Consider the following 26287-nt stretch of genomic DNA (forward strand, 5'->3'; position numbering starts at 1 on the left):
CATGAGTACCATAACATTCTGTGTCGTACTAGATGAGCTCTCCATACACTCTGTATTATCAATGTTGCATGAACTTTAGTTTGATAATATCTCCTTATCGGCCATACTAACATACGCCAAGTCCAACTCTTAGCATATGCCCGTCTAGTATAAGCGTTCCGCATTGCCCCTTGTATTAATCGTGCTGCTTTATCCTTTTCCCTATTCTCCCTTCTACATTGAAATCTAACCCTAGATAATACAGCCCGTCCATAAGACTGTAATATAGATGATGCATTCATGAGGTGTAGATTCTTACATCTCCTCTCATATATTAGCATACCCAATAGATTTCTAGCAGCAGTCTGTAACTGCATAGCAGCAGCCCTTGCTACAAGGAACATATAGACCTTCCTTTGTAGTAATGCTACTGTAATAAGGCCCCGTCTAAGCTGTATCCTCTGCATCTCGGTACGTCGTATAAGATAAGATCTCAACATAGACTGTATCAATATTAACCTACCATTTCGTATAGTATACTTCTCAACAGCTATCTTCTGATTCATAGTTTTACGTATAGTGAGGGCTATAGGTTTTAGGATATCCGATAATACCCAATTAAGGGACTTTTCCAATAGCATATGGCATTCCTTACGGGCCAATACCATGGTCTTACCTATTACAGCTCCTTCACCACTTCTACCACCGAGGAACTTCTTCAAGAACACACTACACTCCTCTTGTTTATCATTATCATTAGAACCATCAGCCATCAATAATGCCATATCACCTTCTGTAGTGTATGTATGACTGTTATCTTTAAGAAAGCTCAATGGATGGTATCGATATAGGAATTGACGGAATGGTAAACGAAAGCAATAACCACAACTTGACATCTTAATAGCATGGAATACCGATAAACTATGTAGTTGCCGCATAACACTACGATTGCTATATAGTCTTGGCTTCTTTTGAGGGTTAGGCTTAACACATCGTACAAAGAAGGCCTCTGTAGGGTCAACCATAGTCATCAATGAGTCTATTGATTGTACAAACTTCTGTGCTATATAGGATCGTCTACTCCCTCCTACTCCTACTCCTTGACCCTCTGATGATGATGTAGTTAGTGATGTAACTGTAACTGCTTCCTTTAGTACACCATTAGTTGTATGAGATATAAGGGTATGTAGATCATCATTCAAACGGTCCATATTCTTATCTCTAAATCCGTTTATATTATATACTACACTACCAGCTGTATGATGTATAATAAATATATCAGCGGGATTATCCTTCTTAGATACCGTCCCTTTAGCCTTCTGTTGTTGTTGTTGCATTATACCAGTAGTAAACAGTTGTAGAGGATAGTTGGCCTTACTAAAGGCATTCATAATGGATTGGTCAGTACCCGTCTGATAATAATAATAATACCAACTCTACTACTACAACAACTACTAGTAGTACTATGATCCCTACCTGTAAGAGGCATGCACTCTCGATGTGGCTTATACATCCATAGCTAGGGCCTTGTAATACCCTTAATAGTGGCTCTACAGGTGCATAATTGATAACCTCCGAGGCCAGACTATCACCCGATAGTCCCTCTGCATCGTACACCTACTGTAGATAGTATGGTGGTCATAGTGATGATGATATAATCCATACACGGAGTTAATACCTTCTTCTCTAGTTCAAATACTCTTTGAGTAAAGCATAGTTGTAGCCTCTCATTAGCGAAGTTAACAAGGAATTGCTCTAGGGAGTTACGATGCTCGAATGATTCAAAACCGAATATGTCCAATACACTTACCCACCTAGTAAGGAATAATAGATGCCACAGTCTGTGACCACAAGCATTACCTCAATGCATGCTCGTACTCTTGCATAGTATCCTTATGAGGTGATATGCTACTGTTGATGTTATAGATAAGCCATTCGAATACAATAGAATAGCAATGACGACTAATACTAGCTAGATTATCACTACACTGTTGTGGTGATACCGGTGATAGTACTACCTACATTATCATAACCACCACTGTCACTCCTCGAGCTAACCCTTACATTATTGCCAGGTAGACGCCTAGTCTGTACAGTTAAAGCCTTCAGGAAATCCTCAAAAGGAAGCCCTAGTAATTCGGCTATGAGGATGAATCGATTCTCATCAGAGGGCATACAAGGGTCTGATAGATAAGGGAGCATTAATGATGATGATGATGCTGTACCCTCCTCCAACTCCTCCTCACTTGATTCGTTATCCTTACTGGTATGATCATGTGCCTGCTGCCATTCTATCTGACCACTGTGCAGTATAGCCGCTAATACTCGACATATGTCAAGCCCTAGAAGAGAGATGATATGAAGGCAATAGTAGTAGTAGTAGTAGTAGTAGTAGTAGTAGTATTAGTAGTAGTAGTAGTAGTAGGAGGACTTACTCTTAGTATCATGTATACCAAGAGTTATCATTGCATTCATAGTAACTTGGTACTCACCACCATCATCTATTCCTGGTATTATTGGTAATATACCATTCAATACTCTAACAGCATATGATCATACAGTGATGATGATGATGGGTCTTAGGAATATACTACTTATATGATTCCTTCTGAGGATTTAAGCCAAGCCGTCCTAATATCTCGGAACCACCACCACGTAGTAGTTGGTAGAATATGTGATAGTTACGCTCACCTAGTAATAGTAGGTAGTATCCGGATGCGTGTTATCATTATTACCCTCTTCATGTAAGCATATCCTACTCTTCTCTAATAGGAAGGATAATACCTGTCCTCCTGCCACAACTGGATGTTCTTGAGTCGGATGAGATGGTAGCGATGATGAGGGACGGGATAAGTATAGTTTCACGAGTTTGCCTGTTGTGTTGTTATTATAGAGTAATGATGATGGAGTAGTATAGTACCAAATCGACTAGAATTATCATTCCTAGAGGTCTTAGCATTGCCAAATGCCTCTAGTATAGGGTTGAAGGCCATAAGAGCATTACATAGTGATGAGGAATCCTCTTCAAGCGAGGTAGTAGTAGTAGTAGCACTACCAGGCTGCTCTGTGAAGAACTTCATTAGATGCTTACAAGTCTGATAGTTAAGAGGTGAGTAGTATCATCCTTCCTTGGATAACATACCTCAGTCTTGCCAGCACCACTCTCCCCACTTACAAGGATCGATACATTACCATTACATGCCTCCAATACCCCATTCACCATGTGTGATTCGACGTGGGACGATGATGATGATAATCCTCCTCCACTACCACCTATGCAAGCCAACTATTGATATCCATCACTATGATAATACTGGTCTACTATCATCATGGTCCCCTTGCTGAGGTATAAGGCCAGCACCAATGTAATGAGCTGTTAAGGCTTGTGCAGCAATACGGAAGATATGCGGAGGAGCCTAGAGGATATGGTGGTCAGTGGTTATGATGATGATAATGACCTCTTCTATCTGCTTATCATCAGGTACCATACTCCTGTAATACTGAGCTATATCAGATGTTGTATTATTGAGATCACGAAATGGATTAACAGCTATGAGCATAGGCCTAGCAGCTGTGTATCTAGTAGCGATAACAACAAGAAGAATAATAATAGCAGTGATGTAGGGCTATATAATGATCTCACATTAGATCAGCCAAATATCTCCTCTTAATAACATCATTAACTATAGGTTCGTTGACTAATGGTAAATGGGATATATCATTAACGGCCTCTATCTCTATACTGTTATTATTATCACCACCATTAGCATGATATAACCTATAATGCTCCTTATCCAAACTCCTTACTACTGGAGTCCTACTGTGATACACCAACCATACGTTCACGATTAGTAGTAGACGATGATGTTGATGATGACTTTATAAGTATCTTTAGCTCACCACGGAAAGGTTGTGGTATGGTTACTACCTATACTGTATACTTGGTTTACAATGACTATATTGTTATTATTACCTTGGCTAGTTCGAACATAAGCTCATCATCACGTGTAACCCATACATCATCCCCTACTTTATAGTTACCATTCTCTCCCTCCCACAATGATGGTCTCCTCTTCCTCCTCCTACTATTATCTTCTGGGGTATCCTCCATTATAATACCCACTACTACTACTGACTGTAATTCCTTATACATCAACACAACAACCACACACGAGCAGCAGCAGCAGCACTATACATACAAAAGGCTATAAACATACTGTAGACTACCTAGACTACTACTACTATTATTAATAGCCAGAGGATGCTGCTATAACAAGGTCATGGAAGATAGAGGATGATGATGACGATAGTGGTAGTGGGCGATAATGGCGACGAGGGTAAACGATAAAGCAACTAATGTTGTTGTTGTTGTTGTTGCTGTAGGGTTATAATAATGTGACAACATATAATAATACAGCATATCGGGCTAATACCATAACTACAACTAAACGGTGGGTACCAAGTAGATAATATAAAGATTACTATAATCATCATCATCGGTGGTGGTGTTGGTGATGGTGCTTAGCCGCCTTACTCCTAACGACCCATTCCATCCTCCATTGACCCTCTATAAAGGTATCATCATCATCGGTAGTAGTATGATGAATATCAACCACCTTATGTATCTTCCTAAAACCATTCTTCTTGTAAAATCTAATTGCCTTAGGTAAACTAGAGCATACGACCTTATCTACGGGACATTTGTCGGACTTAGCCATATCCTTCAATAAGCGGATCTGAATAGCAGTAATCAACAATAATGAGTAGTGATACTAGTTATTATTATTATTACCGCAACCCCTCCAACTCCCATTCCTCTATATGATGGTACTACTGCCATCTGACCAATATGCATCTCCCTCTTACTACCATCGATACGATACACCATAAACGCTGCTAACATGCTCATATGGATAGTGTCGTGGAGAGCCTTTATATCATCACTAGTGGTTACTTGAGATGGTAGTATAGCAATGGATAGGCGCCATCCATTACGAGGTATAATCTATATACAACTAGTTAAGTAATTATTGATACTAGTATTACCTTCTCCTCCATCACATTATCCCCCTCGAATTCTACATCACATAATGCAGCGATATCTTTGATAATGCGAGCCATGTCGACATTACGACGTACTTCGGCAGAATTAACCTTCACATTATGAAACCATTGTAGCTCATTTTTAATGGTAGGAGGGACAGTAATGGAGGTAATGGCCATGAGGGAGATGATCCACGAGGAGGAAGAGGAGAAGGAGGAGGCGGAGCGAAACGCTGAAGATATTACATGATACCCTATGAATAACAAGACAAAAGGTAAACCAGAAAGCGTGGATCCCAGCAGAGCAGAGGCAAGTCATAGTATTGAAGCCGATCAATATGTAGAGTGATGGGAGAGATAGCGGTAGTTAGATGGAAGTTAAATGAAAACATGCAGGTCATGAACGTAGCCTCTCTGGAGTATACCTCCTACGACTACAAAGGTACACCAATGGTGTAACACCATACATACTACTACAATTTGATGAGCTCTAAACAATAGTCTAATACAACGACGACAACAGCCATTGTCGAGTAGTGGTTGTATGGCTGTCACCGCCTGCTCTAGAGACCGACCATACCATCAATGGATCGATCTCCCTTAACATCACATATACCTAAAACCACATTACTGGATTACATACTATCATAATTAGCACTCGATGAATGGAAACTATCGATAATAACAAATAGCGCCGATTAATGATGAGATATGACAAGATTGCAAGATATGATAGTATGATACCGTTCTGCATGATGATGATTGATTGAGCTGAACTCGACAGTATGAGTAGAAACAAGGTGATCATTGTTTGAGTAGTTCCATCACTAGCCATTGTTTGATTACTCCTGCCTCCTCAAACTTGAACTTCCTTAATCCACTTCCACTACCCGGAGAGAGTCTCTTCCCAGTGTCATTAGCCATCCATCGTTTGTGTATACCCTTTACATGGTTCTCTCCAACCACTGCTATTACTCTATTATGTTTACATGCCAATCTCCATAGTGCACGATACATATACTCATCACGCATATCAATAACAACCTCCTGTAATCGTTTATCGATCTTATATTTATCACACAGTTGGATGTATCCCATAGGATCAAGAGTACTATCTTGTAAGTAGCTAGACCTCTCCTTAGAAGGGGGATACTTCTTTTCAATAGCATCTCTAATATCATCGACCGTACTAGCTGTTGCCATCATCGATCTTATTATCTTCATAACTGGTGTAGGAACTCTCCATCGCATAATCCATTCATCTACCACAGGCATTCGCTCTACAGTAGGGTAATAGAGTATCCGCCATAGCAAGACCCTCTCAGCTAATGGTGACAACAATCGCCTCATTATAACGTACCAAGCTACTCGTATAATACCAACAAGAGGCATATCACGGAATACCTCCTTAGCGGCCTCCCCTGGTGATACATCCAATGCATGCAGTTGAGTAGTTGGGTTATCCTTACTAAACTGCCATAAGGCTTTGATGTCCTTACTTTTAACGAACTTCATCCTATTAATACGACCATAGCATAACTCTAATCCCAATGCTAATGGCTCCTTCTCCTTCGAGTCCCCTTGCAATTCCCTTAATGCCTGAGCGGCAAGAGTCGAGTCATGACTCGAGCCAATAAGGTATACTTCTGCAGTAGGGTGGGGTAGTCTACTCACAGGAGGAAGAAGAAGGGACACTGAACTCATGATCATCGATCTATGGCTCAATCTTGCTAACATTATAATCATAAAACTAAGGAATATTCCACCCCAATTCCTTCCACTATGAACACTGTACTGCTGGCTAGTGAGTAGAATAGAGACTGACCTAGCATGGCACCATTACTCATGCTATTAATACCATAGGGTGGTAAGGTCGGTAGTAGCTATCCTCATCCACCTTCATACAACTAACTCTTACCGATATATGCACACTACTTGTTACATCTAAATCTCAGTATCCCAGGATCTGCGATCCCTTTCCAACTAGTTCATCAATCCTCTACCCATCACCGATACCACAGAGCCCATCATGTCAACACATTCCCTCCAGACACCCTTCTCCTCCTTCCTCTCCTCCTTCCCATCATCATATATTTGATCCTTCAATTGAGACACAGTCATCATCAAGTAGCCTAATAATAAGCCTACTGTTCACCATTCGGGGGGATGCTCCCTGAGTACGTCACTACAGCCTCCTTATTACGTGCTTTACCTCCCCTACAAGGCCTCTTCCTCCGTGCAGTAGTAGTAGCAAGCAAGGCGTAGACAGTGGCTTGTAAGGCTGACGGTTGGGAAATACCTAGTACTGGAGCCTCCTGGTATACCGCGATGGGAGGACGCAGGAAGTACTACTACTTCACCTGCACTGCTGAATGATGGTATGAAGAATGATTGCATACGTCGTAGGATACGTAAGAGTGAGCAACAAGTGATACCATCAGATTGCTGCAACATGGTCCTTCCTAATGCATCATATACTACATGTAGCCCTACACCGGTGATCATGCTACTACTACTACCTTGATCCATCGTAATCAGTGATGGTGACGTTGACGGTGTGAAGGACGAGGATGATGTTGTTGTTGTTGGTCGTCAGGTGATGCTGCTGTTGCTGCTATTGGTGGTAAATTAGACTCATGGACCCAAATGAACAAGCATCGAGGCGTATGATAATCCTACACTAAACTCTACTACAAGCTTAATTGAGGGACCTACTATTAGCTTTGGAATATGCCTTCATACCACGCTTATCATCCTTTCTGATAAATCCTATATGTTAATAAGCCACAGCTATATTACCGAATATTCAATATCTTACAGCTAGTAGCCTCGCAACCTCAATAACGATCACTTGTGCTGAGCTCAAGTTGAAGATAGTGTTCTTGGTAGTGTTATCACAAGACTCGATATATCTCTTCATGTTGTTGAGGAAGGCGTATAGGTACTCAACAGTAGCCTACTTCCCACCAAAAACTACTACCTCACCCATCCAGCATTGCATCAAGACACCCTCATAGGGTGTGATCCTCTCCTCGAGTGCCTCGAGACTCTGAGCTTGTCTTGCCTGATGTTAACGTTGGCCCTGAGAGGGCATAGAGACAGCGGGTTAGAAAAGTAGTAATCTTCCCAGCAATCCCAATAGGTGGATACCATAGAATCAAATAAGAACCACCTAGTACTCGACAAAGACATAGAAGGTCGATAATACCGAGAAGGTCGAGTTGATTGTAGAGTGGTATCACGATTTGGGTAGGTCCTACTGCCCACATGGGTTGGGGTGCTCATATGAGACTAATGAAACCCCAGTCCTGCTACACATGGCTTACTATGTCAACACCCCTCATGAGTAGCATATACCATTCAGCCTTGATGATATTATACTCGCCAACAAGGAGAGGGTCTCATGAGCACACGCATGGTTACGCCCCCCCACCTTTATCAAGTCTTTTCCCTCCTTCCAAATATTCTCTTCCTAGCTCCCCAACTTGTGAGGTACCAGGTCCAACGAAGGTTTGGCTCACTGAGGGGTGATGAACCTCAGTGTCACTACACGAGTGTATGTCATTCCCCCTGTACACCCATAGACAGTAATTACAACAAGGAGTACTATGTAGTCTCAAGGACTCAACATCCTACATTTAATGGTGACGAAGACTAGTGTCTGTTTGAAAAATAAGCATCTTCTAATGACGATCGAATAACTCTGTTGTAATAACTGTCAATTCGCGCTGTGAAAGGAATACACCATAATGTAGAATTGTGAGATTAAGTAGTAGAGATCCTGCGAGAAGTTAATACATTGACCCTGAGCTCGTCAATCACTGACAGCAGATACCCGCATTCCTATATCTACAAGCATGAAGGATTGATTGATTAACGGATGGCTTTTAGACGTAACGCCCAGGTCAGACCCGTGTGAACAGGCATCATTCACTTGGAAGAGATTGACATATTTCAAATTGAATAGCAATGTTGCTGATGTCACTGAGTTGAGTATCCTTGAAGCTAAACCAGCATCCAGCATATGGAGGGAAGACTGTTAATCATACTGCCAGTGGGCTTGGATAGGGAGGGATAGCCTATCAGCCTATCGTTTAATAAAGGCCGTCGTATTAATGCTCCTGGATTATCTGCTCACTTTTGGGTAGACCATGGTGACAGTTGCCGCCATCAATTCGATAGCATGTGAGACTGGGCTCCCAGCTAGGATCAGAACACATACCCTCTAGAATGAGGACATGAACACCTAACAGATTAAGCCTAAATAAAAAAAGGTCACAACAGCAGTACCCTACCTCCGTCCGCCTTAGACATTTTCTTACCATCACCGACAGTCATACCTCTCAGGGCCTTACACGAACCATCAGAATCGTATGATGAGCAACTTGAGATTTCTCATCAATTCCCAGATATCCTTATTCTCACAGACAGCGTTATTCGGAGAGTAGTGACCAACTCTTGAGGGTAACAGTTTGCCCAAGTTATCATCTCCTTCATAACACCTTCAAGTTTATGGGTGATTTAGAGATCCGCATGACGAGAATAATTATACCCTTATTGGTACAGACAGATGGAAGGCTTTAACGCCACAGTTGAGCTGTTCTGCTCATCCTGAGTTCCCATAAGGGGAGATATGTAACCAGTAGCAGAATTGTGTGATCTGAGATGTAGATTAGTCAAGATAATACTACTAAACATAGGGAACTGGTTGAAGAGTATACCATCTACTGATAACAACAAAGAGGATCCTTGTCGCCAGGTGTTAATGAGCGTAGTTGATGGGGTTCATCATGGAAGGCAATAACTGACGTCTTGATGTAGTAGTCATGGAGTATATGATGCTGTAAAGATAAAGCAGGTTATATAATGACGCAACAGTATAGAGGATAATATCATAGAGCATGCATAGCAAGAGCTGTTAGCCAGCAATAAGGCTGTTGGCATTGTCTCCTATGGCATGCCTGATGATGGAGGACTGCGGGAAGGAGGGTATGCTTTAGGTACTGTGTAATATCTTTCAATCCCAACTAGTCCATTTAATGTAGCTTCATTAAAACCAAAGATGCCACCACTATGGCATCCACATCCCCCTCCACCAGTAGGTATTACAAACACGGCTGGGCCTGTGTTAGAGTAGTGTAGACAACTAACATCATCAGCTGACTACCCTCATGACCATTATCATGATGATGACGATGATGATGTCGACGATGCCGCCGATGCCGACGATGCCGGAATCGAAAGAACGCTGTGGTCTCGTCGTGACCAGAGGGATCGTGATGATCATGATGATGTAACATTTTCAATCAATCTAAGGTCACCGACGATTATGCGCTGGTGTAAGCCGCGTAAGAAAATCCGTAATCGGCATACTTGACTCACTTCTCGCAGCGATTATGTCAAGGGTTAATTCATTGTTGTTTCAAGTAGCTGCTGTTATCAATAGTAGTATGCCAACTACTGTAGTAACACCTTCCGTGGCGACATCATCAACACCCTCATCTGGTGGAGGTATTAGGAGTAATACTACTACTGGTGCTGCTCCACCACGGGTACCACCAAGTCGAACGCAGCCTGATATGAATAGGGAGAGGATGATGTTTATGTGGTTATCATTAGTTGGCAAGACTGTTGAAGTTAAGATGCGAAATCAGACTATTTATGAAGGGATATTATCGGGGGTGAAGCCAGAGAAGGATTTTGATATAGCTCTTAAGTATGCAAGAGAACTCCCAACAGGGAATAAGTTATCTGGACCTATCTATGAGGAAATGCTAGTACCTGGGAAAGAGGTGGCTTCATTGACAGCTCATGATGTGCCTGTAGCTGGCATAGATAAGGATAAGGTAAGCTTAATAAGGGCTATCAATATGAAGAACCTATTAGGGACCACATTTGAGTGGCTTTAAGACGGATTCAGAGATCCTACCCAGGAGCAGTCTAGCAGGCAAGGAGAGGGTATTACAACGATGGGACAGCAAAACTGATGATGCGTAAGTAACATTTCATAATGAGATTGTGTTAATAATGTCTTAGACTGGACAAGCCCTTAGAGACAAGCAGTCTTGATTACACAAGGGTTACTGGTAGAGGTGGTGGGGCACATTGGGATCAATTTGCTGTTAATGAAAGGAAGTTCAATGTTAAGAGTACATACAATGAGGCATTGTAAGGATAGTAGACTACTACTACTATCAACTTCTTCTTCTATGCAACTGCTGTCTTATTATAGATACACTACTACTTTGGATACTTCCAAAATATCCCCCGAAAAACAACGTAGAGCTGAGAGGATTGCCAAGTAGTAGTAGTACCACCTCAGATGATGTCGAAAGATGCTCATATTACTCAGGGAGATTGAGCATTCACAGAATTATGGTGGTAAGGAGGAAGGGACAGGAGTTGAGGATGACGAGGAAGCACTGTTCTCAGCAGTTCAAGGTAGTAGCAAGATCCTTCTATTATCATCAGTTATGATTATAAATAGGTACGGGTGGTTATGCTACTGGAACCAAGCAACAACAACAACAGAGTATTAACCAACATCAGAAGCCTCAGTTATCTCCAGAACAGGTAGCAGTAATATCAACAGCTGCTCCTTTGTTGTTGTTGTTGTCATCATCATCTTGATGCTATTAGATATCTGAACGCGCTCGTATGAAGGCTGATTTTGAGAGCCATCTTCGGATGCTTGATGCTGGTCATCGACATCATAAGGTCGCTGCAGCTAGTGCTGGCAATACGGTAATATGATATCTGCTAGCCCCATAGGCTACTATCATCACTCTCAGAGGCTTAATGCTCTCAATCTAGAGCCAGCCTCGGTAAGAGTTAGTCAACTTGCAGGTAGTCGAGCATCTCCAAAGCAATGTGATAAGTCTAAACTATACCTTCTTAATACAACCCTCTTTCAGCATCATCATCATCATCATCGATATCACCCTCTCCTCCTCAACCATTAACTCAAGAGAATCTCAAGAGCCATAATCAGGCGCTACAGTCATCTGGGTCATTTGCTGCTACTAATAGGCAACAACAACAGCAAACACCAGGCAGCAAACATTCTCTATTAGGGGTAGATGTAGTACGACTATTATAGTAGATGACTAGCAGCATGTTCTTTGATCAGGCATCACCAGTCCTAACTGGTGCTAATAGGAGGCCTATCCCGCAGCTGCCACCCTCAGCTGCTGCTGCTGGTGTTAGTGAGATGAAGGGTATCAATGCTCTTAATCTCGAGCCAGCATTGCCTAAGCTACCTGAGAAGGATCGTGAAGAGTGGATAAGCAGTAATGCTAGTCCACAGCTCGGTAAGGCAGGTGGTGGTAAGGGTGTACCTAGAGGAGGAGTATGGCAACAACAACAACAAGTAGGTGGTGGTGGTCTATTGGAACCTGCTGCTGGTACTACTACACCACCATTGACGACAGCTAAGGGTGGTGGTGGTAAAGGGAAGGGAGGAAAGGGTGGTCAGTCCTTATCTATACCTCAAGGTTCCCCACAAGGAGGTCCATATCAAACAGGAGGTGCTGTTACTGCTACTATTCATCATCAACCAAGTCAACTTATGATGAATGCTGTTCATAATGCACAGAATGCTCAAATACAACAACAACAAGTAGATGCCGGTAAACCTCCTGTTGGTGGTGGCAAGGGTACTGCTGCTGCCGGAAGTGGTGGTAGTAGGAGGAATCTAACTTTGGAGGGTACTCAGGGAGGTAAGCGGAGTGGGGCCTTTTCCTTTAACCCTAATGCTAATACATTTACACCAAGTAGTACTGGGATGCCTACACAAGGAGGAGGAGCTACACTGAATATCAATGTCACACCAGGTGGTAGTCTATCGGGTACACTCAAGAATGTTAACTATGATACCTATGAGGCACCAGCATCATCTGCTGCTGCTACTGCTGCTGCTGGTCCTCAGCAAGGTAGTGCTGCTACATCTCTTCCACCACCACCATCATCATCGTCTGATAATGGTATTACTAAGCAGTCAGGGGGCTCAAGTCAGATCCCTCAGGGAGGTAGGCAACAACAACAACAGTCACAGACAGAGCAACAACAGCAGCAGTATCAAGGTGTTACTGCTGGTGGTGGTGGCGGTCGTGGTGGTCCATTGTCCAATACCCAAGGTGGTCCCTCTCCTCCTCCACCTCTACCACCACATGGTCCTATGATGGGAGGTCCTATACATCCTGGTATGATGCCGACCCAAGGTGGTCCTATCCATCCTGGTATGATGATACCAATGCCTGCTCCTCCACACTATCCTGGCTTCATGACTACTGCTGGCTTACCGATGCCTTTACCTAATATAACACCACCATTATTCATGCCTTTATGTGATAGTAAAAGCCTTGATACATCGACTCTGGCAGAGATTGAAGATAGATTGTTAGAGTCAAGTGAAAATGAGAATACCCCAGCGGTATCTACTCAATGGCCTGATGGTTCCAAGTCCTCGAGCTATCGTGATATTATATCAGCATCATCATCATCAGCAGCAGCAGGTGGAGCAGGAGGAGCGATGTTCATGGGTCCACCTACCATTGCTTCCCCTCAAGGTGGTTATATTCCTCTTATTCCTGGTCAAGCTGCTGGTGGTAGTGTTAGTGGCCCTCCTCATATGATGCAGCCACCTAGTGGTCCACCACCAATGGGTTCCCCTATGCTGCCTGGTGGTATGCCTCCTATGGGTATGATGCCTATACCCGCTGGTCCCCCAGCTGGTGCTCCTGGTATGTATCAATACTCTGGACCAATGCAACAACCACCACCAATGCCTGCTCAACAAGGGGGTAGTTCAACAAGTGGTGGACCATCATCGAACCCTCAGGGAGGAGGAGGTATGCATGTCCCTCTACCAGGTGGTATGTATCCTCCTCCAATGTATGGTGGCATGCCACCACCACCCTACTATGCAGCGGTAGCAGCACAGCAGATGGGTGGGGATAATAGTGCTGGTGGTAGTAGAGGAGGTGGGTACATGATGGGAGGTGGTCCTGGGGTCCTAGTAACTCCAGGGAGTCAGGGTGATAATGCTGAAGGAGGAGGTAATGGTAGCCTTATGCCTAGTCCACCACAACAACAACAGAGAGGTAGAGGTTATTACAGTGGTGGAGGACAGCAGCAGCAGGGACAGCAGGGGCAGCAAGGCAGTAGACAGCAGGGACATCGTGGTGGTGGAGGGTATCATGGTAATAATAACCAACAACAGTAGTGCTGCTATCTATTTATCAACGAGAGTAGTGGTATAACCAGTGTATAATTTGTATATGGTCGTTATGTGGTGGTATGATGGTCTTTACCATCTCGGATGGTTATCTGTAACCGAGAGCGGCAATATGGGAGGAATACAGGCTACCTGGGATCAGTGGTTCTGTTGTTATTATCTTTACCACTTCGTCGTCGTTACTATTGATGGATGCTATTCACTATGATATTCAATTGTAGGTTGGATATTATCCCGTTGGAGCCGTTCGTACATGGATGCAACCACTACTTGTTGTTCTTATTCTTTTTACACTCCTACCGAGATAATATGTTCTTCCTTCACTTCAAAGTAAGCTCAGTGTTGTTGATGTTAATCTTAAACTATTACCACTCTAAAGACGATATAGCCTCCCTCCATACTGGTCATATGCGCAGGCGGCGATGATGATCAGATATGACAACGCGAAAGTTAGTAGGCATCTAAGACTGCCGAAGACCGAGGGGCATCCGGTCCCATCATCCTCAAATCCCGTCTCTCACTGCTTTGTTCGAGACCCTGCCGTTATGGGCCTAATTGTGTCGACACAGGCCAACCCAGTGAGGTGCATGATGCTGTATGTCGATGGTGATGCCGACCCCTCCTTTAGTATATGAGCGATGTATGTCAAGGAAGAGTTTATAATCCTTACATATTCCTATTGAGTTCTACTATAAAACACATGAAACGAGTTACCAAATAATGAATTGATTTCATGAAAACAAAGACATTGAAATTTCCATGGCATCGTCTCGAAGTCCGTATCCTTGCGCACGGTCGAAACTAAGACTCTTATAATCGCCCCTTGTCGAAATTGAAGTTACTAAATGAGTATCTTCAATTCTAATCCACCCGCCCCTCCAAATAGAAGTTACTGTTATCCAATAGACGTTGTGAAGGTGTAACAATTCTCTGGTTACCGGAAGCCTCGTCCCACAGCACTCCTGTGATCGATCGTGTCTAGCTTTTACCCCACACTGTTAAACCAACATAATTCTCATGAAAGTAGGATGATATTACTGTCACATGTGGATTCTCACATCTCGATAATATCAAATATAGGGGCACTGTATGGCTGCACGCATGCACATGTATTAAACAACGACAACTTCAAGTCCATGAAATAGTACTGATGGCGGCGGCAAAGGCTTGCATTACTGATAGAGGGGCTGCCACATCCAAGGTATAAGTGTTATTACCGATTTTACCATATTGGCAGACAATGGTCTCAGGAGAGTCTTTAAGGACTAATTGAAAGTTCTTGGCCGATGGGATTATTATACGATTGTTGAAGTCCAGAACAAGACAGTTCATAGAATAACTCCATTGTGGCTCCTTAGTAGCTACCACTAAACAGGAAGTGTTACTCTTATCGGGATGTAATGGACTCCACTTATCATTTACCAAGGGACACCAGATAACATCCTTCCCATAAGGGATAACCATTTCCATAAAGTTATAAATACCATGAGGACCAAGGGACCTCTTGTCTTGTACCATGCTTGCTAATTGTTGGGAGCTCATGTCTAGAGGACCGACTGTTGCAGTGCGATACTTGGACACTGGATTGCCGTCCAATAAAGAAGCAGATAATCGGGGTAGAATATCAGAAGTCGAAAGGACGTCCATACAAGTACCACTACTCTTACGACGATATCGGCAAGCATCACAGCGTGTTGATAACACTGTCCACTGAGTCCGATCAGTCGAACTAACCAACACTAGGGCTGGCTTATCCAGTTTGAACAATACATCATCTGGACGATAGTAATAGAGCTTAGCTCGGATGAGTTTGCCTAGGGGAGCATCATTCCCAAGCATATCGACGTGACAATAAGCTAAGAAGTCGTTGGTGTCCTCAGTCTCTAGTATGAAGTCATCATCAGAACCCTTGATTACCCTCAAATGGCGATAGATTCCCTCAGTCAAAGGCGCAGTGAGATCCCATCGGGACTCCTTAGCCAAACCTTCTTCTAAATACGAGGCGATGTCGAAGGGGAGACTTTCGGGTGACTGACGAGAAGGACTAGGGGTCTCCGAGGATACCGAGTCCCCGGTTGCGGTAGTGGTGGCACTATCCTCTGACTTCACAGTGAGAGTAGAGGGATATCGTAGAAGGCGTTGGAGCATTGGATAACTGTGAAGAAATATTGATTAGGACTGTAAGCAACAGTTTAGATTTCATCGCTGAAAAATGACTCATCGCTTGGGCCGACAGACTGGACATCATCATTATAAGCAACTTCTAATGACGAGCTCCCTTGGTTTCCTTCTTCAAAGGATTTGGTGCGTCGGTGCCGTACAAGTGATGACCAACGTTCCACGTTTGACCATACCTAGCAATTATACTACCGATAAGGGAGCAAAGCAGCGACAGTAGCCCACCTGTCCTTGAAATGGTTCAACGCTGAGGGCTGCCACCAGAAGTAGTAGAAAAACATCCTCATCAGAGTGTACCTAAGAGAAGAGGAGTAAGAGGTGGTTTAAGCGGAGAGGAGCTGCACTACACTGCCAGGGTGTTCATCAGCCATACCCCACACTCCGTCTCGAAGAATCTCTCGAAGATGAAGTTCAACTGAAAGGAAGATGGTATGGGGGTGGTTTGAGTGGGGTACGGGATGTACCTTATCACTGAGGATAAACTGGACTTCTGGGAAGTAGAAAGGCTTGTCGAACTCAGTGAGGAACAGGGGGCTACCAGCCAACATAAACCGTGAAGTCAGTGATGATGGTAATACTAAATAGAGACCTGTAGGTAAAGAGGAGGAAGGATCCTTACCAGATGAGCATCGTGGGCAACTGCATTTACCAGGGATGTGACCTGATGAGGAGATGAGGGAACCCTGGGGGAAAGCGAGGTATTACTTTGAGACCGGCACACTGGACAGGAGCATTTACCACTCTGATGTGATGCCAGATCGACGCCCTAAATGGGTGTTAATTGTAGTAAAGGCCCTAGAAGGAGAGCTTACCGTGAGACCAGTAGAGACTGGTGGCATAGAGAGGTGGGTATGGCTCTAAAGAAGAGGATGATGTAGGTCTAAGGGGAGATAGGAACTTACCGATGTCGAGAGGGCCCTCGTGAGCTGAGAGGCTGCTGAAGGACTACGGCTGATCACACGATGAAGGAGAGACATATCCGAACAGACCTTATCAGTTTCGACTTCGAACGAAAAATATTCACTAAAAACGCCTTTGCCAGGGATCGAACCTGGGACATCGGCGCACGTCTGATTTATCATCCGAACTATCCATCTGTAAGTAACTTCCTTTGCCCATGTATGACCTTATGGGAGTCCCTATACAACTCTTACGGTTCCTGATCACTTGGTGGTCTCTAGCAGCTGTAGTGTTTATATACGAGGTCGATGCAGGTAAGGAGCGTGCAAGAGTCATGGACAAGCATACCTCCTCAGGTCCCTCGTCATCACGCCATGAGCCTGTGAAGCTCCTCTTCAACCCAGGCACGGTGGACTTTGGACCAGCGTAGGTAGAGTACTCACTGCCTCCATCCATCCCCTTCCTTCAGTTATTCCCTTTCCACATGGCTTACTTCAGTCATGGTAACCAATGCTGGTAGAGAGGACATTATCCTGGTCGATGCAGGTAGTAATGGTAATGGTTGGCCCATACACAGTGGTGTCCTATATTAGAGCTGTCTGATCCTGAGGACGATATCGTTATCCTTGATGATGATGGACATGGTTTCCCTATTCGGGTTAGTAGGAGGCACACAGTCAAACTCCAACTCCAGTTCACACCATCATCCTCTTCTAAGGTGAGGTCTGCCCTACTCAACCCTTCTGTAGTTCTCACTAGGTTGAGGAAACCACCAATACGATACGATTTGTATCGGCATCGAATGGTGTCTCTGATCCTCTATTCATACGTTATAAGGTGATAGGGATATCATTGAAGGTTTCATCGTCATCATGTTAATGATCAGCCATCCGGGGCCCGATGGGGCCTCAAGCCCCTACAGCTCAGTTATCCCCAGACTCAGGAATCACCTTGGATACCAATAGAGCTCACAAGCCCACAGGTCATATCAATGGTCCGACAAGATGTTCGCATCCCCCATCAGGACCATCCTCTCACGATTACTCGCATCTCCGAGCGCCGACTACCTTCCTCTACTAGTGCCGTCTCAATAGACTCTTCCGGCCAACGCTGGCCAGTTACTATACCCGAAGGTACAACGCTACTGCTGCTAAAGAGGGACACCACCACACGTTAGGAACGACTTTGTCCGTGGGAAGGGTGAAAAGTTTGCTTACCACGCCAGGCGCACATCGTACGCAATTGATAGTGGAGACCACTGAAGGGAATGGGATAATTCCGTAGGGCTTATATGGAGATACAGGGGTACATCATGTGGCAGTTGTAGGTTGAAGATGGATGTCCTATCAGTTGACAATCTCTATTTCAATCCCCCAATTATTGAATTTGGTAGGATGCTCGAATTGATCCCGGGACCTTTCCATTGGCAGCCACCATCAGGTACTAGGCGGCCCGATGACTTCTTCCCGGCCATGGTTGAGCTCAGAGCCCAGTACAGTGGTGTGCTGGTGGAGGCTGTAGAGATGTATGATGGTCTCTCAGCTGAATATCCCTTTATGATCGGTCACTTATCTTTTAGTACGGCCATCACGTACCAACCCATTGGGAGGTCTTCTGGATCACCTGTCGAAGTTATTCCAGAGATAGCTAGTGGATCGCCACTAAGGGTTCCTAAAGGAGACCCAGAGGAGGAGGAGGAGGAGGATGGGAAACTCATTGGTAATCATCACTTCAATACGCGCCTTGTAGACTTCCTCCCGTCAGCTACCATTCGGTTAAAGGTCCAGAGCAGAGTCCTCCGTAGTGCCGCTGATGTGGATGGGCTCATTCTTATTCATACTAACCTCGACCATACCAACCCTATCCGTCTGAAGGTTACTGGAAGGTAGAGAGATGTGCGATATGGGGATTTTATCGGACTTGTCAGAGTGTCGAATAGTCTACCACTGGTCTATTATCCTGGGGGTGAGATTAGGATGCAATACTGGCCAGAGGAGGGCCTGACCACTCGAGAGGATGGTATCCAACTTGTCACACAATGGGGCAGCTTCGAGATGGCTAAGGCAGAGGTAGAATGCCATTGGTCTTATCATGTTACACTAGAGAGTATAAGGTACATGGCCCGGGTAATATGTCGGGTATTGTAAAGGTGGATGTGGTTGTAGGATCATCACTGAGGGTAGTACACCAGGATGTTGCTGCTGCTTCGCTACGACATCATCATCATCATCATCATCAGGTCACTATCGATCACTCTACTACTTTGCTGTCGGCCCTGAGTATGGAGGATAGGGTTAAGCTGTTCAGCAGAGCAATGGTTATAGCAGTGTGTAGGTTGGTGATAATACTTTATATTAGTACTAGGGTCAGCAGATTCAACTGAGGCCAGGGTTGTGCCAATACCTCTACGGCTCTACACTGGTCGCTTGCTGTTCTCAATAAGGGGTAGAGGGTGCAGCCAATGCGATATAGAAGATGCTATGCTAGTAGGTGCACATGAAGGTTCTCTAGTGGGTTGGTTTGATGACGATGATAGTAGTAGTAGCCCACAGCTGTTTGATGTTGTCGTGGGTAGTAGTAGCTCTGTGTCATTGGTACTGATGAACCATAACCCTTTCAATATCACTCTAGTAGGAGGGGTGAGGTAGGCAGTAGTCCTCACTTGTCCTGGGGGGGGGTAGTTGTGTCAATATCAGGGCTATCGATAGTAATGGCGTTCATATTGGGGGGTCAAATGATAATGAAGGTAATACCAGAGGAGGTAGGCAGTGTGTGTGATGACTTCCTCTACAGACCTTGTGGTCCCTGCTGATAGCATCCTAGAAGTACCTATCACAGTAGGGAGGAGCATATTAGAGGGAGATGTCACATTACAAGGGGAGACTAGTCGGGGTCAGAGGTTCCATCTAAAGGTCATCACAAAGGCGATTCATACCACCTTGCTGAGGGATTATTGCATTTGTCAGGTCCATCACATCAATGTGCCTCTTGCTATGTCAAGCCAAGGCATGGAGGTAGGCATCTTTATGTTACTACTGGATAACTGGTATCATTCAGATTCGTATGGAGGCGTCGGGTGATGATATGTATAATTTAGTACTACCCAAGTGAGTCATCGCTCTCATTATCCACGATACAATGTTACTTAGGATTCCTATCAATGATGGTCTCCCTTACCCGGTGGTGAGAGGAATTAAGTCCTTGGATGCCCGTCTAGAGGTGAGTACCGTAATCTACCCAACTTGAGCATTGGGGGTTACTTTTAGTATGTCCCATCTGAGATGGATACGCTGAGTGATGGTGTCCTGGCTAGAGCTAAGTTTTATCCTGGAAGGGTAGTAGTAGTTATAGAGCTCGAACTGAGTAGTTATAAAATCTACTGTGTGGTGGTACAGGTCCCTACAGAGCTTACTATCACCACAGTGGAAGGCTCAATGGCACTGCTACGTGGTACTACTCCCTCATGGAGTATTTCATGGTCACTGTGTATTCAGGGTCACTGGAAGCTCAACGCTTGGAGGCTCTCACTAGGCGGTATACGTCGTTAGCAACAACCGACAACATAGAAGGATTGTTGAACGAGGTAAGGTAGTAGTAGTGTGGTGGGCATCTGCATATTGTGACATCCCTTTAGATAACCCTTTTGGGTGATGAATGGGAGTATTCTTTCCAAACTCCGTGGATTCATCATCATCAAAGGCGCCATAGATCATCGGTAGGATGCATCGGGATACCATCTTATGTTGTAATAGCCTGGGTCGTTAGATCCTAGTACCGTATCAAGGAGAGCTTATAGGCTTACGGTTAGCACCTCTAGGGGCCTGTAGGACAGCTAAAGTGTCGATAAGGAACCCTCTGCATGACGCTAGTATATGGGTGAGATCCTGTTGATGGTAGAAGTGGTGATGACGATGTGTGTAGGTTCAAGTCAAATACATCACAGTTGACAATGATCTATCACTGAACCTCCTGACTGGGCAAGGGAAGGTGATACTGTGGCTCTCAGTGCCAGTGGTGATGGTGGTGGCCCACTCTGGCCCTAACTATAGGTACTTGAGATTCCACCACGAGTAGAGGTAGCAATACCAGCAGTACGCTATTGTCGTTTGGACCCGTCACCACACTCTGGGGTTATATACATACTCAATAATTACACTCTTGTGGAGGCCTTGCCGCTTACCATACCATCTCTTCCTCAACCTTCCGATGCTGGTTCTACTGAACCCTCTGTAGCTACTACAGTCACTGTGCCGATGCCCCCTCTGTCCATCGTAGGGTGAGGACCATACGATTCAGTCTGCTACACTTCATTTCAGATGGATTATTTGAGGAGGTCCCCTTTGGGCTTTAGATTGGAATTCATGAGGAGGATAGTCACCGAACCCGATGATACAGTGATAGACCTTAATCTTGTCGGCGTACCTCTCACTGTCCCCATGGCGGTGCTCGAAGGGCTCGATGGGGACATGGTTGATGTTACTAGGGTGGAGTTTAGTGGAGGAGAGAGAGGAGGAGGATGTAGCATGCCTATAGGAGAGGAGTGTGGTAATGGCATTTATAGGTACTACTCCTGATGGCTTCAAGTTGGTAAGTAGTCTCTGTAGTGATGGTCATCATCATATCCCTGTACACAACATCACTGGTACAAATACATCACTATCATTCGTACATTATTTGAGATTACTTCAGGTGTACTAAAACACGATATTGCTATAACGGTTCCCTTGAGTGTCAGCCTTAGTGATGCTCATCATCAAAAGTTTATATCATCTCCTGCTATCTTGGTGTTGATCATTGACAATATCTATCGGTTAGAGGTAGTACTCGAGGTTGCAGGTCTTCATGCTGACCATAGGCCATGTTTGATGATCAGTTCCCGATTACTATACCATCTAAAGCCCAGCTCTTGGTGTTGGTTGAAACTACTCTGAAGGAGATCGTCGATGCCTGGCCAGCCGGGCAAGCGAAGACCTATCTCGCACGGAAACTGGTGAGGGTAGAAATGTATCGCGCGGGAATCGAACCTGGGTCTGTTGTCGACAGGTCGCTATTGCTACCGATTTCAACCAAGAGTTTGATGATGGCCTGGGAACGGCTCGAGCCTTGACCGAGCTGATTGGTTCGCTAGAGCAGGTCTCAAATCTCGACCCATCTCCAGAGTGGACGGATACTGCTGGTTCCTATAGCGGCGAGCGGTCCTTCAGGCAGATCGCATTGGTATTGATGCTTACAGGACTAGCGGTAGTAATAGTGATGGGGCACAGACGATGTCACCTTACGATGATCATTCAGACTATAAGTATCACATGGAAAGGTTCAGCACAAAGGCGACGGTTAGTATGCAGAAATAAGGTGAAGAGGTTGGATATGATACCTAAGAAGAAGTAAGAACATTGTTGGAAGTTTAGTGGAAGGGTGATGTGGCGGCTATTACGTTGAGGCTATTACAGGCCCATGGCTAGGCGTGAGGTGATGAGTGGACAGCCTAGTCCACCTCCACTACTAGCAGAACTACTCACCTATTTTGAGGAAGCGAAGCAGAAGAAGGCAGTGACTACTAAGGCTGATGTGTCTGTTGATGATAGTAGTAATAACAATGATGATAGTTGTTACTATTAACCTTTATCTCCAACAGGTATCAGTAGTAAATTGTCTACGGATACTCTTGTGGCGTCACATCCAAAGCAAACAGGTGGTAGTAATAGTAGTAGCAGTAAGCATGGCAACAGCATCAGAGGAGGCGGTCATAAGGGGGGTGGTCAGTCGATGATGAACCTTCTGGCGGACGAACCCCAGCCACCGGCTAAGCTGAGAACGGTAAGGTTAGTCGAAGTAGTAGTAGTAGGAGAGAAGTTAGGATCAGATTCAATCAGCAGTAGAGGCATCTATGGCGATGCAAGGTAAACCATCAGTGGAGGTGGGAGAGGTAGGAAGTAGTAGTACCAAGAAGAAGAAGACTAAGACTAAGGAGAAGGCTGTCCCCAAGACCAAGTCAGTAGCAACAACTGATAAGAAGAAGGTCGTCAAGCCGAAAAGGCAGCAACAACAGCAACATGGCTCGATCAAGGCTAAGGCTGTGGACCAACCTCCAGCTCCTATTGATGGGCAGTCGGCCAAGTCGCGGGTTCGAACCCCGGTGCCCCCACTTTTACCTACTGCTAACAAAGTGGTGGCCGGGGAGAAGGATGTGTCCGATGAAGTTGTGGTGAAGAGGAGTGATTCTTTATCGTCATCATCATCATCATCATCATTGAGGAAGAGTACTGCAGCATGGGAGGAGTCTTCCTCCTCGTCCTCTTTGGGTACGGCTGATGGTGATCATCAAAATAAGTGCAGTAGCACAAACAATGCTACTGTGCAGCCATTTGAAGATCCACTTGAACCACAGCAACTATCGGCATCATTGGAGATGCTCTTCAAACAAGCCCCTGTATACGATCGGTCGGAGGAGGCTTCACCACAGGATGACTCTCTTGACGACGATCTGGATACTCTATTGAAGAGTTTGGATGGAAGTCTGCTGGTGGAAGACCAACAGGGGACGACTCTTACTCCTCCTCTTGCTCATGCTGCTCCTGCTGTTGACTCGTATGGGCTCATTGGTAGTTGGAGAAGTCAGCAAGATATTCGGTAAGTTGCCAGTCGGCCATATTGGGCTCCTGCATGTCTGGTTTAGATATGGTCTGTCATCACCACCTAACAATCCTGTCTATCCTCCTTCATCATCATTCAATTTCGACGACGACCACGATGGGACTAGTGGTAGTAGTAGTACCATTCTATGTCTGCTTTTGTCTGATAGAATATTCAGATGCTCTGTACGAGCCTGTATCGAGTTGGCTACCTCCTCTTCACAATCCTTTACCTAGATCGCAGCAAGAGTAAGTACAGCAAGGTGTTGTCACTTATCATTCACCATATTGATTCAGAAATCGTCGCGTGGAACCTCCGATACCATCTAGCTATAACTTTCCTTACGACAACACTAACAACTACAACAACAACTCTACAGATGGTTGTGTCTACTATGAAGCTTTCGCACCTCAAGCAGAAGGGATCCCTCAAGACTACGGCGGAATACCCCAGTATCATCATCAGCCTCCCGAGGCCCGACCAGCATTCACCTCCTGGACTGATGCCGATGGTAATGGTAGTAGTAGTGATAGCGATCACCCCGATCGTCATTGGGTAGGTGCCTTCTGGAATGAGGAATACGAAGATGTGTCTCGTCGTCGTCGTTATGACTTTGGGGCCTTCACTAGAGAAGTTCACAGGCGTCGATCAAAGAATTATTGGTGATTATGATTTTAGTTATCACTATGTTATTATTGTACTGTACATTTTCGTATCTTACTGCCACAATTTAGTGACCATTTCTACAGCCTGTCGTCGTCGAGGTCGCGTTGGGTCATCCCTGCTTATCACCTTGTCAGTATGTAGCATGGAAGAGTCTGAAACCCATCATCATCATGGCCATACTAAACCGACTTCCATGACAGTTCAAATACGGGAGTTGATGGCTGAGAGAGAGGTGATATCCAGTACCATAATTTGAGGACATCGCAGCAGCTGTCGTCTATGCGGTTGATGATGAGGTGTTATGTAGGCACAGGAGGAAGATCTTGGAGCTATGCGCGAAATGGTGAAGTTCCTTAGTGATAGATGTCAACAGTTGGAGGCCGCATACAATGATAGGGAGACGAGGTTCAGGAGGGAGATGGAGGAGGTGGAAGAACAGCACAAGAGGGATATGGCTCTGGTTGGGGTGAGAAAGGTCCCTGGTTCGATCCTTTGTTAGAGCTTTCTTTTGATTATCAATAGGTTGAGATGAGCGAATTGGAGTCTCGAGTAGAGGCCTTATCTGATATAAAGCATGAGTTGAACTTCCGAGTACAGCAATTAGAGGCCGCTCACGCCTCTGGGTCGCGGCTGCCAGAAGGGTCTATCACTTGTGGATGCTGTTTAGAAAGGCCTGCAAGAACTGTAGTGTTGCCATGCAGGCATTTGGTAAGGGCTAAATCTAGATGTATTCTATTACCACTACTCTATCATGATCATGCAGGTCCTGTGCTACGACTGCTCGAGACAGCTTACTACTTGTCCGATATGTCGATCGACTATTACTCAACGCATTGATGTCTTCTTGTAGTCGACACTAGACGAGTTTTTAAAATGTATACTGTGGGAATTGAACCCGGATCATTTCAGTATCATTCTGTGATCTATTTGATGGAAATTGCTATTATGTTGTTGGCTTGAGTGTAATCCTCAATAGCATTATCTCGGTGACCTACGAGGGAGGATTCTGCCAGATGGCTAGATGTTATCGGGGAGAGTAGAGGACAGCTTCCCCACGAGATCCAACAGAAACCCCGAATGTGGCGAAGAGCTTGTTCAAAGGTACTGGATATTCGCGGGGTTGTGATGCATGCGAACTGAGATTAAAGATCTGATATATGAGGAATAATATGCGCTGGATACTCAGACATGCTTGTCGAGTATTCTTGTGCGCCACTCCAGGAAACTTCATGGCGACCTTAGCGGTGATGATTGCTCCGATAAGTTGGAGGTATCAATCATAGTCTTTCCGTCCAACCTAGTCCTATCGATGGTGTGAGAGTAAAGAGTTCCTGTTAGGAGGGGGACAGGCACCGAACTAGCCGACGGCCTACTACTCCTCCTCTATATGACACAGTTTGCTCATGGGAGGGTCCACTACCAACGCATCGCTTTTGAGGACGATATGATTGTGGTAATGGTGAGGATCATTCTGATAACCACTGTAATGCTGCTTGCCTACGGGTAAACGGCTACAAGGCGAGCTGAGTTGCACTACTATTATTGGGAAGTAATGGCATGGTATGGCGAGGTGCTATCCTTATTGTGGCTTTCCACGCCTGTGTAGTAGCAGTATCTAGTGATTGATCGAAATGCGAAGAATATTCGTGTATA

At 44.8% G+C, this 26287-nt stretch overlaps 8 protein-coding genes across 8 annotated transcripts; 2 read left to right on the top strand and 6 right to left on the bottom strand.

Moving 5' to 3' along the window:
• Window positions 1-175: 175 nt before the first annotated feature.
• On the bottom strand, window positions 176-752 carry Pmar_PMAR019053 (hypothetical protein; the record flags this gene model as incomplete). The annotated part of the gene is made up of 3 exons (XM_002780110.1): window positions 176-225; window positions 299-655; window positions 677-752. The coding sequence occupies 3 exons, from the start codon at window positions 750-752 to the stop codon at window positions 176-178; spliced, it is 483 nt and encodes a 160-aa protein (XP_002780156.1).
• Window positions 753-1009: 257 nt separating this feature from the next.
• Window positions 1010-5202, bottom strand: Pmar_PMAR019054 (myosin B, putative; the record flags this gene model as incomplete). The annotated part of the gene is made up of 19 exons (XM_002780111.1): window positions 1010-1018; window positions 1137-1391; window positions 1456-1581; window positions 1658-1793; window positions 1858-1997; window positions 2044-2162; window positions 2226-2321; window positions 2415-2518; window positions 2574-2670; window positions 2715-2789; window positions 2826-2852; window positions 2900-3074; window positions 3122-3237; window positions 3470-3558; window positions 3623-3714; window positions 3953-4030; window positions 4596-4715; window positions 4772-4984; window positions 5026-5202. The coding sequence occupies 19 exons, from the start codon at window positions 5200-5202 to the stop codon at window positions 1010-1012; spliced, it is 2244 nt and encodes a 747-aa protein (XP_002780157.1).
• A 383-nt stretch (window positions 5203-5585) lies between these two features.
• On the bottom strand, window positions 5586-7551 carry Pmar_PMAR019055 (hypothetical protein; the record flags this gene model as incomplete). Its single annotated transcript, XM_002780112.1, has 4 exons — window positions 5586-5638; window positions 5913-6621; window positions 7033-7154; window positions 7542-7551. The coding sequence occupies 4 exons, from the start codon at window positions 7549-7551 to the stop codon at window positions 5586-5588; spliced, it is 894 nt and encodes a 297-aa protein (XP_002780158.1).
• Window positions 7552-9134: 1583 nt separating this feature from the next.
• On the bottom strand, window positions 9135-9360 carry Pmar_PMAR019056 (hypothetical protein; the record flags this gene model as incomplete). Its single annotated transcript, XM_002780113.1, has 2 exons — window positions 9135-9268; window positions 9318-9360. The coding sequence occupies 2 exons, from the start codon at window positions 9358-9360 to the stop codon at window positions 9135-9137; spliced, it is 177 nt and encodes a 58-aa protein (XP_002780159.1).
• A 1058-nt stretch (window positions 9361-10418) lies between these two features.
• On the top strand, window positions 10419-14502 carry Pmar_PMAR019057 (hypothetical protein; the record flags this gene model as incomplete). Its single annotated transcript, XM_002780114.1, has 11 exons — window positions 10419-10467; window positions 10642-10868; window positions 10909-11015; window positions 11059-11190; window positions 11255-11323; window positions 11375-11463; window positions 11510-11595; window positions 11662-11766; window positions 11814-11892; window positions 11937-12097; window positions 12152-14502. 11 exons carry the CDS (start codon window positions 10419-10421, stop codon window positions 14243-14245), a joined length of 3198 nt encoding a protein of 1065 aa, XP_002780160.1. The 3' UTR covers window positions 14246-14502.
• Window positions 14503-15311: 809 nt separating this feature from the next.
• On the bottom strand, window positions 15312-16414 carry Pmar_PMAR019058 (hypothetical protein). Its single transcript, XM_002780115.1, has one exon. The coding sequence runs from the start codon at window positions 16403-16405 to the stop codon at window positions 15386-15388; it is 1020 nt and encodes a 339-aa protein (XP_002780161.1). The 5' UTR covers window positions 16406-16414; the 3' UTR covers window positions 15312-15385.
• A 40-nt stretch (window positions 16415-16454) lies between these two features.
• On the bottom strand, window positions 16455-17412 carry Pmar_PMAR019059 (hypothetical protein; the record flags this gene model as incomplete). The annotated part of the gene is made up of 8 exons (XM_002780116.1): window positions 16455-16611; window positions 16661-16732; window positions 16783-16850; window positions 16900-17012; window positions 17055-17096; window positions 17141-17201; window positions 17248-17292; window positions 17338-17412. 8 exons carry the CDS (start codon window positions 17410-17412, stop codon window positions 16521-16523), a joined length of 567 nt encoding a protein of 188 aa, XP_002780162.1. The 3' UTR covers window positions 16455-16520.
• A 423-nt stretch (window positions 17413-17835) lies between these two features.
• Window positions 17836-25353, top strand: Pmar_PMAR019060 (hypothetical protein; the record flags this gene model as incomplete). The annotated part of the gene is made up of 35 exons (XM_002780117.1): window positions 17836-17881; window positions 17929-17997; window positions 18561-18615; window positions 18663-18724; window positions 18776-18860; window positions 18915-19054; window positions 19100-19220; window positions 19263-19404; window positions 19575-19665; window positions 20129-20247; window positions 20302-20349; window positions 20393-20442; window positions 20485-20554; window positions 20602-20670; window positions 20731-20785; window positions 20830-20918; window positions 20970-21050; window positions 21101-21211; window positions 21257-21322; window positions 21502-21611; window positions 21687-21853; window positions 21897-21922; window positions 22191-22325; window positions 22379-22576; window positions 22628-22719; window positions 22786-22919; window positions 22971-23152; window positions 23199-23540; window positions 23724-23965; window positions 24298-24485; window positions 24528-24630; window positions 24776-24866; window positions 24942-25100; window positions 25157-25257; window positions 25302-25353. 35 exons carry the CDS (start codon window positions 17836-17838, stop codon window positions 25351-25353), a joined length of 3891 nt encoding a protein of 1296 aa, XP_002780163.1.
• Between the last annotated feature and the right edge of the window lie 934 nt (window positions 25354-26287).

The sequence above is a fragment of the Perkinsus marinus genome, assembly GCF_000006405.1.
Source record: "Perkinsus marinus ATCC 50983 genomic scaffold scf_1104296944428, whole genome shotgun sequence".
Taxonomy (NCBI): domain Eukaryota; phylum Perkinsozoa; order Perkinsida; family Perkinsidae; genus Perkinsus; species Perkinsus marinus.

Excerpts from the sequence above, each read along its gene's own strand:
- Pmar_PMAR019058 (XM_002780115.1), bottom strand. The coding sequence starts at position 16,405 with ATGCTCCAACGCCTTCTACGATATCCCTCTACTCTCACTGTGAAGTCA.